Source organism: Sphaerodactylus townsendi, linkage group LG15 (assembly GCF_021028975.2).
Source record: "Sphaerodactylus townsendi isolate TG3544 linkage group LG15, MPM_Stown_v2.3, whole genome shotgun sequence".
Lineage (NCBI taxonomy): Eukaryota > Metazoa > Chordata > Lepidosauria > Squamata > Sphaerodactylidae > Sphaerodactylus > Sphaerodactylus townsendi.
This window is the reverse complement of record NC_059439.1, coordinates 33,583,578-33,599,708: the sequence shown is the minus strand read 5'-3', so window position 1 is coordinate 33,599,708 and position 16,131 is coordinate 33,583,578. Positions and strand designations below refer to the sequence as shown.

The window sequence follows — 16,131 nt, the reverse complement described above, 5'->3', positions numbered from 1 at the left end:
TATGTTGTTAAAGAAGAACAATATAATTGCCATGATTTAGATGAACAATTGACTAAGTTTGTCAGAAATTTTGAAGCTCTGAGCTTGGGAGAGAGTGAGGATCATGAACGGGAGGGTCTTCCTTCTGAAGAAGATATCTCATGGACCTCCCAAGTCTTCCTGGAGAAATTTGCATGAGTTCTTCTTCCAGCAGCAGATGAGCTATAAAGAGGATTTTAGAAGTCTGTGGATGACCACAGAGTTCTCGGAACTCTCTCAGCCCTACCTTCCCTACAAAGGGTTTGTTGTGGGGTGGAAGGCAAGGTGAGTATAAGATGCTTTGAGGCTGCATATGGCAGGAGCAGTTTCTTCTGCTATGAAGTTGTTGCTAAAGGCCCAAGAGGAGCATCATTAATTGGCCACTGTGCTTACAACTCTGTCCTATGGAGCTCCTCAGACCCTTGTGTGAGTGATGTTGTTGTGATGTGCATGAAGATTACAGGTAGCATGCAAACATGTTCAGGCGGTAAGCCCTGCTCTGATTTGAAGAGCAGCTCTTTGTCCAACACTATGATTAAGACTTGTCGACATAAAATAAAGCAAGAACTTCGTGTTCCTCTTTTGGATGAGCTCCCAATGGACTTTGTTTCACTGTGAGTCTCGGGCACAGAAATAAACTGCAGAGTCGGCAGCTGTCAGGGAGTTCAGCTGGAGGGAGAACTGGTTCTTGGAGGTGTCTGCAGAAACGGTGACACGACCTTGGAGAGAAGAGGTGTAGTATTTGCTCCCATCCTTTGGGTATATGTATGCAACCCATTCCAGACCTTTCCCAGGAGCCTGACGGATCCAGTTCCAACCATAACCCTGGGTAGTGATAGAGAATCCTGTCACTTTGCAGACCAGATGGAGGTTCTGTCCAGGTCTCAGTGTTCCTGGCCCAGATGATACCAGCTGAACATCTGAAAAGGCCCCTGGGAAAAACAGAACATTGCAGTCAATTAAGAACATAGTGCTAGAAGGGACTTAAGCAAACATAGCTCTCTAAAATTCTCCTAAGAAGTAACACACTTTACGTCTTGGAATGGCTCACCAAAGAAACAAGAAACAGTAAAATTACCAATGATTTAAATGAACAGAAATTCAGCAAGACTGCTCAGAAACACTGAAGCTGTGAGCCTGGGAGAGAAAGTGAGGATCGCCATGAGATGTGAGGGATGTCTTCGCTCGAGGAAGAAGCTTCCACAGACTCCCTAAGGCTTCCTGGAGACATTTTGTGCATGAGTCCTTCCTCCAGCAGCAAGAGGCAGCTTGCATAAAGAGAGATGCGCTCAGAAGTGTGGGATATTGGAGTGGATGGCTCTTCTCCGAGAAACAATGCCCCTATCCCTTTGTAGCCTGCCTGATGGACTGAAGCTGCACTGATCGAGCAGGAGGAGAAAAAGTTGGATATTTCCGCCATTTTGTTCCAGATTATTCCTGGAGCTGCTTTGTTTCATGGGCTCCCTTCCGCACGCATGGCAGAATAATACACTTTCAAACTGCTTTCAGTGCCTCTTTTGAACGCTGAAACACGGAATGGCAAAGGCATCCACTTGCAAACAGTTGTGAAAGTGTTGCTTTTGAAAAACGATTATTTTTTGTGTGCGGAAGGGGCCATAGCTGACTTGTATGTGAGACTGGATGTAGGATAGAGTCAAATGGAGTGATGTGATCGGTCATTTCTCACTCTCCACAGTATGGGGGAGGGGTCGGGGGGGGGGGGGTCTGCAGTATCAACACTCCCTGGTGTTGAGCAGTTTGTAACAAATAATTTTACATTTATGTCACATGGTTTACAAGACAAGAATCCAGGGATTTGCAAAGTCTATCCAAGTGATATAATTTGAACTTGTCTTTTGTCTCACATACAGCTGTGATGTTTTACGTCTTATGTTATTCAGTCAAGTGCTATTTCCCATTCTGGTGGTTATTATGAACCCTGTAAAACTATTTCAATTGTAAAAATTGTCGTGGTGGGAATCTTAAGCTACGACCTACCTGCAGGTTACATTGGGTTGAAATGGCCCCTGGTAGATCTTTTTGCCTGCTGACCTATCAGCTTTTGTGTCTTCAAGATGCAGCAATCATAAGAGGTCTGATTCCTTTCCATGACACGGGGATAATCCGCAGGATGGATCCAGCCATCCTAAATGTTGCTGTTTAAGTCAGCAATTAAGTCAATTTTCCTCCAACCAAACAGCCATTTATGATGGAGGAAATCCCTTGTCTCTAGTAGAAGAATTCAAATTTAAGGGAATGATAAGGTGTGCCGAAAACATTTTAATAAAGATATGGATAAACTTTGCTGATTAGAACGGTAGGTGAGAGGTAATATTCTCTCTATTATCACTGTAGAGCCAGTGTAATATAGTGGTAATAGCGAACTGCAGACTGGTAATCCTGGAAAACCCGAGGCCTCATTCCCCAATCCACCACTTGCGAAGCCTGGCCAGATTCTTATATCTGGAGAACTGGGTTTGATTCTCCACTCCTCCATGTGAAGTCGGCTGCGGTGACCTTGTGTCAGTCACAGTTTTCTCAAAACTCTATCAGTCCCACCTAATTCACCACAAGACCGCCTGTTGTGGGGTAAGGGAGTATGGGAAGGTGATTAGTCAGCATTGTGAGTTTCCATATGGCAGAAAAAGTTTCTTCTGCTAATCAAAGTTGCTGCCAAAGACCCAAGAAGAGCAGTATTAATTTGCTACTCCTGCTTTTGCAACTTCTGGTCTTTTGTGGAACAGCCCCTTCACCTTTGTGTGTGGTGATGTTGTTAAGCAGCTTTGCATGAACATTACGAAGGTAGCTTAGGAACATAAGTTCAGGTAGGAAAAAGCCTGCTCCACTTTGAGCCTTTTCATCATCCAACACTACAGTGCTAAGACTTTCTCTGGTCCATGAAATAAAACGAGAACTCTTTTTTTTTTGTTCCTCTTTTGGATGTGGAGCTTCCCAGTGGATTTCTGTTTCACTGTGGTTGTCAGGCACAGAAATAAACTGCAGAGTCGGCAGCTGTCATGTAAAGTTCAGCTGGAGGGAGAAACTGGTTCTTGGAGGAATGTCTGCACAGAAAAAATGGTGGCAATCTACTCTGGAGAGAAGAGAGGCTAATGACGTATTTGCTCCCATTATTTACAGGTGATATTGCCTGCAACTCCATTCCAGACCTTCCCAGGAGGCTAGACGGATCCAGTGCCAAGCATATAGCTGCTACTAGAAGATGGAGACACCTGTCACTTTGCAGACCAGATGGAGGTTCTGGTCCAGGGTCTCAATGCTCTTCCTGGCCCAGATGACACCAGCTGAACATCTTGAAAAGGCCCCTGGGATAAAACACAGAAACAATGCAATCCATTAAGAACATACTGCTAGAGGAGATTTAAGCAAAGACGGATTGCTAAAATTGGCCGAAAGTTCATGCTTACGTCTTGGAATGGTCGCCAAGGCAAACAAGAACAGGATCATGGCCATGATTCAGATGGAACATATGGTTTAATGCTCGTCAAGAGAATTTTTGAAGGTCTGAATAGCACCTGGGAGGAGGAGTGAGGATCCTAGAATGGGAGGGTGTTCGCGCTTGAGAAGGAGGTCCTATAGGGGATTCCAAGGCTTCCGGTAGAGACATTTTGCATGAGTCCTTCCTCCAGCAAGCAGTAAAGAGCGGCTGAGTAAAGAGGGCGTCAGAAGCGGGGTTGAACAGACTGCTCTTTGGGCTTCCCTGTCTTCTAAGCCTTCCAGATAAATTGAAGCTTTGATCAAGCGCACAGAGAGAAGGCGGAAGTCCTTCCCCACTTGGGCCAGCTCATTCCAGGCCACTGTGTATCATAGGTGACTCGTATCTCTATTAAAGCAGGCTTGCTTTATGAGTCTTTCCCTCAGCAAATGTTACACAATAAAGAGGTCACTGGAATAGCACAGAAGGAATGGCGGTGGGGATAGTTGTTATTTGTTTTGTTTACAGCTCACCTTTCCTGATGAGACTCAAGACCCATTTGAGAATTTTTTAAAAATTCAGATAAACAAAGCATTAAGAAAAGAGATAGGTTTGTGTGTCTTTGGACATGTCTGTAGAGGTCAGACAAAAGCCATTTCAAACCCTAACGGCCATTTCAGTTACCCTTCTTCGTGAGGAGAACTGAACCCATAGTAGGTTTGGATGACACACAGGACAACAAATTCTAGGTTACATTTCCACAGTATCCGGCTATTAATCAACTCTATGTACCTAAAATTATAAGATTGTGCAGTGCATAGACCGCAGAATATGTAAAAGCTACAACATTTGCCTCCAAGGAGAGAAACAGACAAATGCAAAGACTAAGCACCCAAATCTAGGGAGCCCAAAATACTAACAGAAATATAAATGAATTTTGAAAAAAGAAGACAAGTGCAGGTGGAGGGGGCAGAGAGCAGTGAAGTTGGTGCAGGTAATGGAAGGTCCCAGGAAGTTTTTTCAAGAGCTTCTACACACCAGAAATAACTGTGCACTGGGGTTTGGGAAAACCCTAAACGTTTAGTTTCTAGTTTTACTCAGCTCTATTTTTCCTTCCATCAGGGTTTAATATTTTTGGTTCGCTGGCAAACCTTCTGGAGATCTTCCTGAAAAGTTCATGCAGGGAAGGGTTTTTGCCATGACTTCTGCCCAAAATGCCTGGCTTCACTGTGACTCTCTCCTGTACAGTAACAGCAGAGCGGTAATCCTCCCTCAGCTTTCGGAAGGTTGTTCATTTGCCAGGTGGAAATTGCAGCTGTCCTTTGGAGGCGGAGAATCATGCTTTGGATCGCAGGGGAATAAAGAGTTATCTGCTTGAGTGCAGCATGAGTAGCCGGTAACTAACCATTCCACTCCCCCCATTTGGAGCCTACAGATTGTTATCTGCTGAACTGTTGTTCCATTCTCCACTCCTCCATGTGAAGCTCAGCCGGGGTGACCTTTGCTGTCAGTCACAGTCTTCTCGGTGAACTCTCTCTGCCTTCCACCTACCCCACACGGTGCTCTGTGTATTGGGGAAGGGAATTTATCGTCAGCCACTTTGAGGCTCCATATGGCAGGAAAAAGTTTCTTCTGCTACCAAGTTGCTGCCAAAAGCCCCAGAGGAGCAGCATTAATTCCCCACCTGCTTGCAACTCTGTCATGTGGACCTTTTCAGTACTTTGCGTGAGTGATGTTGTTGTGGTGTGCATGACCATTACAGGTAGCTTGGAAACATGTTCAGGTAGGAAAACCTGCTCCATTTGAAGAGCATTTTCCATCCAACACAACGGTTAAGACTTGTCTGCATGAAATAAAACTGGAACTTTTTGTTCCTCTTTTTGATGAGCTTCCAATGGATTTTGTTTCACTGTGGTTGTCGGGCACAGAAATAAACTGCAGAGTCGGCAGCTGTCAGGGAAGTTCAGACTGAAGAGAGAACTGGTTCTTGGAGGATTGTCCCGCAGAAAATGGTGGCACGACTCTGGAGAGAGAAGAGGCTGAAATATTTGCTCCAATCAACCCAGGATAAAGGAGTATATTGCTGCAAATTCCATTCCAGACAGACCTTTCCCAGGAGGCATGGACGGATCCAGTGCCAAACGCTTGTATAGCTGGGCCACTAGAGATGAGACACCTGTATCACTTTGCAGACCAGATGGAGGAGTTCTCTCTCTCAAAAGCCTCTGTGTGTTCCTGGGGTCCCAGATGTACAATTCAGCTGAACATCTGAAAAGGCCCCTGGGAAAAAAACAGAACATGTGAATCCATTAAGAACATGTACCACTGCTAGAGGGGATTTAAGCAAAGATGGATTGCTAAAATTTGCCGAAGTTCATGCTTACGTCTTGGAATGGTCGCCAAGGCAAACAAGAGCAGGATCATGGCCATGATTCAGATGAACAAATGGTTTAGCTCGTCAGGAATTTTGAAGGTCTGAACCTGGGAGAGAGTGAGGATCATGAATGGGAGGGTGTTCCTTTTGAGAAGGAGATCCCACGGACCCCCAAGGCTTCCAGGAGACATTTGCATGAGTCGCTTCCTCTCAGCAGCAGAAGAGCTATAAAGAGGGCTGTCAGAAGGCGAGGAAACAGACTGCTCTTTGGGCTTCCCTGTCTTCTAAGCCTTCCAGATAAAATTCACAAGCTTTGATCAAGCGCAGAGAGAAAGCGAAGTCCTTTCCCCCCACTCTAGGCAAATGGGCCAGCTCATTCCGGGCCACTGTGTATCGTAGGTGACTCGTATCTCTAGTGAAGCAGGCATGCGCAAAGTGAACAAAGTAAGGGCCACTGGCTGGATAAGACTGGGCTTTCTTTGTGATGGTGAATCCTGCCCTTGCCGTCATACACATGGCTTCATCACGCCTTCTTGTTATCTGTAGAAGCTACAATTTAGAAAACACAATTTAAGAAGACATTGGGTGACTATTGATATGAATCTCATCCAGAAATAATTCTGAAAAAGTGTTAATTTGCCCATTAAATGTAGCCAGGCAAAGTCTAGGGCAAGAAAGAGGCACAAAGGCAAAAAACGAAGCCTTGTGGACTCATTTCTCCGAACGGGGAAACAGAATTGAAATGGCAACATGATGCAACTGAAATCAGCAAAGTCTGCAGATCCCCAGTGGAATTCTGATCAGGCCGTGAGCTTCGACTCATTTACTCTGTTTTTTTTTAAAAAAAGCTTGATTCATGCAGGACAGATTCATGAATGTTTACTGGCCATGTGGATTAATGGGAACACCAACATTTACTGAGATTAAGAACCTAAGAACATAAGAACAAGCCAGCTGGATCAGACCAGAGTCCATCAAGTCCAGCTCTCTGCTAATCGCAGTGGCCCACCAGGTGCCTTTGGGAGCTCACGTGCAGGATGTGAACGCCATGGCCTTCTGCTGCTGTTGCTCCCGAGCACCTGGACTGTTAAGGCCTTTGCAATCTCAGATCAAAGAGGATCAAGATTGGTAGCCATAAATCCACTTCTCCTCCATAAAATCTGTCCAAGCCCCTTTTAAAGCTATCTTATCCAGGTGAGTGGGAAGCCATCACCACCTCCTGTGGCAGCATATTCCAAACACCACAAATCACCGCACGTTGCATGAAGAAGTGTTTCCTTTTATTAGTCCTAATTCTTCCCCCCAGCATTTTTAATGAATTGTGAGAAAGATTGATTGATTGATTCAACAAAGGAAGCCACGATGTAGATGAAGAACTGCCTTTGATCCTCAGAAAACCTGAAGGGCTAAAGTGGGGAGAAAGTGAGGACTGGAAATGGGAGATCTTCCTTCTGAGGAAGAGCACTCGGAGACCCTCGGAGACCCTCAGAGCCTCCTGGAGATGTTTGTATGAGCAGTGGCGTAGGAGGTTAAGAGCTTGTGTATCTAATCTGGAGGAACCGGGTTTGATTCCCCGCTCTGCCGCCTGAGCTGTGGAGGCTTATCTGGGGAATTCAGATTAGCCTGTGCACTCCTGGGCACACCGCTTAGCCAGCTGGTTGGCCCAGATGGGCTAGTCACAGCTTCTCGGAGCTCTCTCAGCCCCACCTACCTCACAGGGTGTTTGTTGTGAGGGGGGAAGGGCAAGGAGATTGTCAGCCCCTTTGAGTCTCCTACAGGAGAGAAAGGGGGGATATAAATCCAAACTCTTCTTCTTCTTCTTCTTCTTCTTCTTCTTCTTCTTCTTCTTCTTCTTCAGCAATCATGTTATGGCCAACATTTTCCCTCAGGCCAAATGTGCAGTAGCTTAAGAAGGAAATGGGCGGTGATAGCTACAGCATTTGCGGCCTTGAGCCTGACCAAGTGGGGATAGTTGTTATTTGTTTGTTGCAGCTCACCTTTCCTGATGAGACTCAAGACCCATTGAAGACCCAATTCTTTTAAAATTCAGATAAATGAAAAGCACAAGTGCATTAGAAAAGAGGAATAGGTTTGTGTGTCTGTGCAGTCTTGCACGCGTCTGTAGAGGTCAGATTAAAGTCAAGCCGTTTCAAACCCTAACAGCCATTTCAGTTACCCTGCGGAGGAGAACTGAACCCTTAGTATATGGTATATGTATGAACCCATAGTAGGTTTGATGACACACAGTGACACTTTATCTTTGACGTTTCCCACAGTATCCAGCTATTAATCAATCCTATACCTAAATTATAGATTGTGCAGTGCATACAGAGTGTGTAAAAGCTACAACATTTGCCTCCATGAGAGAAAACAGACAAATACAAGACTAACCACAAAATCTAGGGAGCCCAAAATGCTCAATGAATATGAAAAAGACAAGTGCTGGTGGAGGGGGCAGAGAGCAGTGGTGGGGCAGGCAATGGAGTCTCAATAGGTTTATTGATAAGTTCACCAAGCAGTAACTGTTCACTGCTTGGGAAACCTCCCGGGAACGTTTAATTATTTTCTACTCAGCCTATTTTTCCTTCCATCAGGGCTTCATATTTTTAGCTCTCTGGCACCCCTTGTGGAAATCTTTCTGGCCCTTTCCGCACACGCAAAATAATGCATTTTCAAACCACTTTCACAACTGTTTGCAAGTGGATTTTGCTATTCCGCACAGCTTCAAAGAGTACTGAAAGCAGTTTGAAAGTGCATTATTCTGCATGTGCGGAATGTCTGAGAAGTTTATGCAGGGAAGGAATTCTCCAGCCTGGACTCTCTGGCCCAAATTCCTTTCCAGCTTTGACTCTCTTTGCACAGTAATGGGAACGAGCCGTGTCCTCAACTTCTCAGGTTGTTCATTTGCAGGCGCAAATTGCAGCTGTCCTTGAAGGCGGCAGAATCATCTTTTGGATCGCGAGGAGAATAAGAGTTACTCCTTTTGAGGCAGCAAAGTAGCGTAACCAACCATTCCACTCCCCCATTTGAGCCACAGATTGTTATCTGGTCTGCTGAACTGTGTTCCATTCTCCACTCCTCCATGTGAAGCCTGCCGGGGTGACCTTGTCTCTAGTCAAGCAGCTTCTTTCTCAGAACTCTTCTGCCCCCCACCTAACCCCACACGGTGTGTCTATTGTATGGGGTGGGGAAGGAGAATTTATCGTCAATGCCACTTTGAGGCTTCCCATATGGCAGGGAAAGTTTCTTTCTGCTACCAAGTTAAGCTGCCAAAAGCCCCAGAGTGAGCTGTGCATCTTCATTGGCCAAATCCCTTGGATTAAGCAACTTTGTGTCCTGTGGACCTTTTCTAGATCTTTTGTGTGAGTGATGTTGTTGTGCTTGTGTATGAAGAGATTACAGGTAGCAGCAAGGAAACATGTTATTCAGGTAGTGAAAGCTTCAACTCCATTTTTAGCGAAGAGCCTTTTTTTGGTCCAACACTATGAGTTAAGACTCTGTCTGCGTGAAATAAAAAAAACGCTAGAATGTTGTGTTCCTCTTTTGGATGAGCTTCCAATGGACCTTTTGTTTTCACTTTGAGGCTCCAGCCATGCACGAAATAAATCTCGTAGAGTCGGCAAGCTGTCAGGGAATTCAGCTGGAGAGGGAGTATTACACTGGTTCTTTGGAGTGTGTCCTCGCAGAAATGGTGGCCCGACTCTGGGAGAGAGAAAAGCGTAGTGTATGTTCCTCACGGCCATATGGATATAGCGTGTAGCGTGCAACCCATTCCAGACCTTTCCCAGGAGGCTTGACGCGATCCAGTACCAATCAAGTAGCTGCTACTACCAGAGATGTGAGGACAATTCCTGTCACTGTGCAGACCAGATGGAGGTTCTGTCCAGGTCTCCGTGTTCCTGGCCCAGATGATACCAGCTGAACATCTGAAAGGGCCCCTGGGAAAAACAGAACATGGCAATCCATTAAGAACATACTCGCTAGGAGGAGGATTTAAGCAAAGACGGATTAAGCTAAAATTCGCTTCGAAAGTTCATGCTATTACTGCCTTGGAGCGATGCATCGCCAAGGCAAACAAAGAGCAGGATCATGGCCATGATTTAGATGAACAAATGCATGTTTTAGCTCGTCCGAACCTTTGAAGGTCTGAACCTGGGAGAGAGTGTAGGATCATATGAATGGGAGGGGTGTTCCTTTTTGAGAAGGAGAGATCCCACGGACCCCCAAGGCTTCCAGGAGACATTTGCATGAGTCGCCTTCCTCCAGCAGCAGAAGAGCTTTGCTAAAGTGGAGGGCATCAGAAGCGAGGGCTGAACACAGGACTGCTCTTTTGGGCTTCCCTGTCTTCTAAGCCTTCCAGATAAATTGAAGCTTTGATCAAGCGCACAGAGAGAAGGCGGACGTCCTTCCCCACTTGTGCCAGCTCATTCCGGGCCAATGTATATCGTAGGTGACTCGTATCTCTAGTGAAGCAGGCGTGCCCAAAGTGAACGCAATAAGGGCCACTGGCTGGATAAGACTGGGCTTTCTTTGTGATGGTGAATCCTGCCCTTGCCGTCATACATGGTTCATCCGCCTTGTTATCATGTAGAAGCACAATTTAGAAAACACAATTTAGAAAACATTGGCTGACCATTTATATGCTCGTGTATCTAATCTGGAGGAACCTGGTTTGATTCCCCGCCATTTGCTGCCTCCGGAGCTGTGGAGGCTTATCTGGGGAATTCAGATTAGCCTGTACACTCCCACACACGCCAGCTGCGTGACCTTGGGCTAGTCACAGCTTCTTGGCGCTCTCTCAGCCCCACCCACCTCACAGGGTGTTTGTTGTGAGGGGGGAAGGGCAAGAAGATTGTAAGCCCCTTGTAAGCCCCTTTCTCTCCTGCAGGAGAGAAAGGGGGATATAAATCCAAACTACTCCTCCTCCTCTTCTAAGTAGTGAGCAAGCTGGGATATCTGCATATTGGTGGCCATATTGGTGAGCAGCAGTGGCGTAGGAGGTTAAGAGCTCGTGTATCTAATCTGGAGGAACCGGGTTTGATTCCCAGCTCTGCCGCCTGAGCTGTGGAGGCTGATCTGGGGAATTCAGATTAGCCTGTACACTCCCACACATGCCAGCTGGGTGACCTTGGGCTAGTCACAGCTTCTCGACGCTCTCTCAGCCCCACCCACCTCACAGGGTGTTTGTTGTGAGGGGGGAAGGGCAAGAAGATTGTAAGCCCCTTGTAAGCCCCTTTCTCTCCTGCAGGAGAGAAAGGGGGATATAAATCCAAACTCCTCCTCCTCCTCTTCTAAGTAGTGAACAAGCTGGGATATCTGCATATTGGTGGCCATATTGGTGAGCAGCAGTGGCGTAGGAGGTTAAGAGCTTGTGTATCTAATCTGGAGGAACCGGGTTTGATTCCCAGCTCTGCCGCCTGAGCTGTGGAGGCTGATCTGGGGAATTCAGATTAGCCTGTACACTCCCACACATGCCAGCTGGGTGACCTTGGGCTAGTCACAGCTTCTCGGAGCTCTCTCAGCCCCACCTACCTCACAGGGTGTTTGTTGTGGGGGGGGAAGGGCAAGGAGATTGTAAGCCCCTTTGAGTCTCCTACAGGAGAGAAAGGGGGGATATAAATCCAAACTCCTCCTCCTCCTCCTCCTCCTCTTCTTCTTCTTCTTCTTCTTCTTCTTCTTCTTCTTCTTCTTCTTCTTCTTCTTCTTCTTCTTCTTCTTCTTCTACTTCTTCTCATCCAAAAATAATTCTGAAAAGGTTAATTTGCCCATTAAATGTAACTTTTTTTTTTAAAAAAAAAAAGCTTGATTCATGCAGGACAGATTCATGAATGTTTACTGGCCATGTGGATTAATGAGAACACCCACATTCACTGAGATTGAAGCAGCATTCATTGGCCACCCTGGTTGCAACTGTGTCTTGTGGACCTTTTCAGATCTTTGTGTGAGTGATGTTGTTGTGTTGTGTATGAAGATTACAGGTAGCAAAGAAACATGTTCAGGTAGGACAGCCAGATCTATTTTAAGAGCCTTTTTTTGTCCAACACTACGGTTAAGACTTGTCTGCGTGAAATAAAACTAGAATGTTGTGTTCCTCTTTTGGATGAGTTTCCAATGGACTTTGTTTCACTGTGGTCCTCTTGCACAGAAATAAACTGCAGAGTCGGCAGCTGTCAGGGAGTTCAGCTGGAGGGAGAACTGGTTCTTGGAGGTGTCTGCAGAAATGGTGGCACGGCTCTGGAGAGAAGAGGCATAGTCTTTGCTCCCATCAAATGGGAATATGTATGCAACCCATTCCAGACCTTTCCCAGGAGGCTGACGGATCCAGTGCCAAGTATAATAATCTGAGAATCCTGTCACTTTGCAGACCAGATGGAGGTTCTGTCCAGGTCTCAGTGTTTCTGGCCCAGATGATACCAGCTGAACATCTGAAAAGGCCTCTGGGAAAAAAAAACAGAACATTGCAATGAATTAAGAACAGAATGCTAGAAGGGTTTGAAGCAAACATAGATCTCTAAAATTCTCCGAAGCTTACGTCTTGGAATGGCCACCAAGGCAAACAAGAACAGGATAATGGCCATGATTCAGATGAACCGTTGGCTTAGCTTGTCAGAAATCTTGAAACTGTGGACCTGGGAGAGAGTGAGGATCATGAATGGGAGGGACTTCCTTTTGAGGAAGAACTCCCACAGACCCCCGAAGCTTCCTGCAGACATTTGCATGAGTCCTTCCTCCATCAGCAGAGGAGCTAATAAGCAGGTGATAAAAGTGAGGATGTTCAGACTGCTCTTTGGGCTTCCCTTATCTTTTTAGCCTTCCAGATGGATCGAAGCTGTGATCAAGCATGCAGTGAGAACGCAGGTGGCCTTCCCCACTCGTGCCAGCTGATTCCTGGGCCACTGTGTATCGTAGCTGACTTGTATCTCTAGTGAAGCAGGCGTGTACAAAGTACGCCAAATACGGGCCACTGGAGGGATAAAATTTGGCTTTCTTTGCAATGGTGTATCCTGACCTTGCAATCGTTTTCGGTTCATCTGCCTTGGTCTCACTGAACACCATCACAATTTAGAAAACATTTGCTATTGATATGCAGCTTGTTCAAAAATATTGCTGAAGAGGTTTATTTGCCCATTAACTGAAACAGGCAAAATCTGGTATATTAATCGACAGTGCCCTGTCGATTAATTATAACAAATCCAAAGTGCTGATCTTTTCGAATTAAAAAAAACTCAGCATGTGGAAAATAAACGGCACATTGATTGAACAGGTCCATTCATACAGATATTTAGGAATCACCTTCCACCATTCCTTAACCTGGACCTCTCATATCCACCGGACTCTCAATACAAGTAAAACCAAAGTGTTGGCAATATCCAGATTTTTTCACACCAGAGGCGGTCAATTTTTTCCAGCCGCAATGGAAGTTTTTCAGTTAAAACTACTGCCACAATTACTTTACGGAGCTCCAATCTGGGGAGCAAAAACCGCTGAGAAATTAGAGAGTGTTCAATCTTTGTTTTTTCGTCGCTTATTGGGTCTTCCAAACTCAGTCAATGCACTGCTCTTTGTTTAGAAACCGGAGCCAAGACTCCATTTTTTCCTCGGCTTGGCTTTCTTTGTTTAAATACTGGCTTCGCCTTCATTTTAGAGCCCTCCCGGGCAGCCTGACATATCTTCTGTTAAGCGACCACTTCCACTCCACCTGGCACACCAAAATTATCAATCAAATAAACAACATAGGTGTATCTTTTGACCAACTCCTACTGATGGACGAAAGACAGGCTTTCGGAGTTTTGAAACAACGTACTCTTGACATTGAAGGGCAGCTTCTCACAGCTGGAGCCTGCAGAACTTGTTCTCCCACATTTTATGGCATTTCACCACCATTGCCGGGTTTTATGGCTAAATACATGAGTAATTTAATCAATCCACATCTCCATAGATATTTTATGCTTGCTCGGCTAAATGTGTTACCGACTGCCCAAACAAGAGGCAGATATCATGGCATCCCACAGGAGAACAGGACTTGTTCCTGTGCAGCGGGCCTACCCGAAACAACTGAACACGTGCTCCTTCATTGTAAAGATTTGGCAGTCTATCGGTTGCTTTTTCTCGACGCCATCTTGAAGAAATTTTCAGTGAGATCAGACAAGGAAATAGTTTCATACCTGCTTAGTGACCATCATCCCCACACTACTGAATCAGTTGCCAGGTTTTTAACAAAGGCACTTGGATCAAGAGTGAAACCTTTGTGTAAATTTTAGTCAATTGGTTTTAACATAATTTGTATTTTACCCTTTTTATATGCCATTAAAGGTTTTGTATTTGTATTTGTATTTGTATAAGAAAGAGGGACGAAGGTAGAAAACAAAGTCGTGTGGACTCATTTCTCCGAAGGGAGAGACAGAGTTGAAATGGCAACATTCAACATAAATCAGCAAAGTCTTTAGATCCACAGTGGAATTCTGATAGGCCCATGAACACAGATGGATTTAAGGGTTTCTTTTTTTTAAAAAAAGTTTGACTTATGCAGGACAGATTCTTGAATGTAAACTGGCCATGTGGATTAAAGGGAACACCCACATTCGTGGAGATGGAATTATTCAACAAAGGACGCCATGATGCAGATGAAGAACAGGCTTAGCTGTCAGAAACCCTGAAGGGCTGAAGCGGGGAGAAAGTGTGGAGAGTAAACATGAGGATCTTCCTTTTTAAGAGGAGCTCTCAGAGAACCTCAGAGCCTCCTGAAGTCATTTGGAATGGGATCCCAAAAAGTTTACCGAGACGTTTACCAAGCAGTATACTGTTACTGCTTGCGAAACCTCCAGGGGACGTGCAATTTCTTTCTACTCAGCATATTTTTTCTTCTATCGGGCCTTCATATTTTTAGCTCTCTGGCACCCCTTCTGGAAATGTTTCTGAGAACTTCAAGCAGAGGAGGGTTTTTGCCTGACTTCTGCCAAAGTCTTTGTCACTGTGATAGTCTTGTACAGTAATACACGGCCGTGTCCTCAGCTTTCAGGCTGTTCATTTGCAGGTAGAAATTGGAGCTGTCCTTGGAAGCTGTGAATCGCCCTTGGATCGCAGGGGAATAATAGATTGTTTTTGAGGTATCATAGTACTCAATTAACCATTCCAATCCTTTTCCAGGTTTCTGCCGGACCCAATCCATCCAGTAGCTGTTTGGATTGAACCCCGTGACTGCACAGGTCAGTTTATGGGATTCTCCTGGTTTTTTCACCACAGGATCTGACTGGGTGAGAACCACCTGTGAGAGGACACCTGTCAGGGAAAGAAGAAGGAGAAATGGTTGAGATGGGAATACCAGCACATGGAATCCATCAGTCACGAGGGAAGGAATTAAAACCTGAAATGCCAACATACTTGGGGAGATGGCCAAGAACATGAGTGTGGGCAAGATGGACAGCATGGTGGGAAAACGGAGACAATCTCAACCGGACTCTGTTCTCTTGAGCCAGGAAGTCTGAGTGCCATCAAGGACTGTGGAGGGTTTAAATGGGAAGGAGGAGGGTTTCTGTTTTTGCATAAGTCACAGGCATAAAAGGAGGGGCCAGGATTTGTGGGGGAGCAGAACTCCTCTGAACCTCAGATATCAGCATTGATGCAAGTTGACAAATGTTTGGCCGTATTGTGAGACTGGATGTAGGTTGGAGTCAAATGATCCGCCACGTCTTGGGTCTCCCCAGGGCTGACTGAAACTGAGTAGGGGGATTCTGGTGGGCTGGGGTTGCCTGCTGTCCAAAAAGCAGATTCAACAATCACTGGCCGGTGGGGGAGGAGCCATTGCTAACAAAAGATTTTACAGACATGCCGCCTGATTCTCAGGTCAAGTTTGATCTAAAGCTCATTCCGCACATGCAGAATAATGCACTTTCAAACTGCTTTCAGTGCTCTTTGAAGCTGTGCAGAATAGCAAAATCCACTTGCAAACAGTTGTGAAAGTGGTTTGAAAACGCATTATTTTGCATGTGCGGAAGGGGCCTAAGTGATATTATTTGCAGTTGTTTATGCCTCCCATTTTTAGATTTTCTTATTCAGGTTAAGTGACATTCCCATTCTAGTGGTTATTTTGAATTCTGCGTACTATTTCAGATGGTGGTGTGGAATTTTCTTTTCTTGGGAGCAGGGTTATAGGTCCAAATGGCTGGTTTGCCAGCTGATCTATCAACTTTGGGGTCTTTGATGAAATCAGAAATCAGCAGAAGAGGGATTCCTTTCCAAGACATGGGGATAATCCTTAGGGTGGATCCAGCCATCCTATATGTTGCTGTTCCTCCAGATTAAGTGA

The 16,131-nt window shown here is 45.4% G+C and overlaps 2 gene segments (V, D, J or C); both read right to left on the bottom strand.

Moving 5' to 3' along the window:
- Positions 1–627: 627 nt before the first annotated feature.
- LOC125444770 lies at positions 628–5,883 on the bottom strand. The segment is given in 2 exon segments: positions 628–950; positions 5,836–5,883. Coding segments are annotated over 2 exon segments (369 nt in total).
- An 8,910-nt stretch (positions 5,884–14,793) lies between these two features.
- On the bottom strand, positions 14,794–15,283 carry LOC125444344. The segment is given in 2 exon segments: positions 14,794–15,104; positions 15,207–15,283. Coding segments are annotated over 2 exon segments (357 nt in total).
- Between the last annotated feature and the right edge of the window lie 848 nt (positions 15,284–16,131).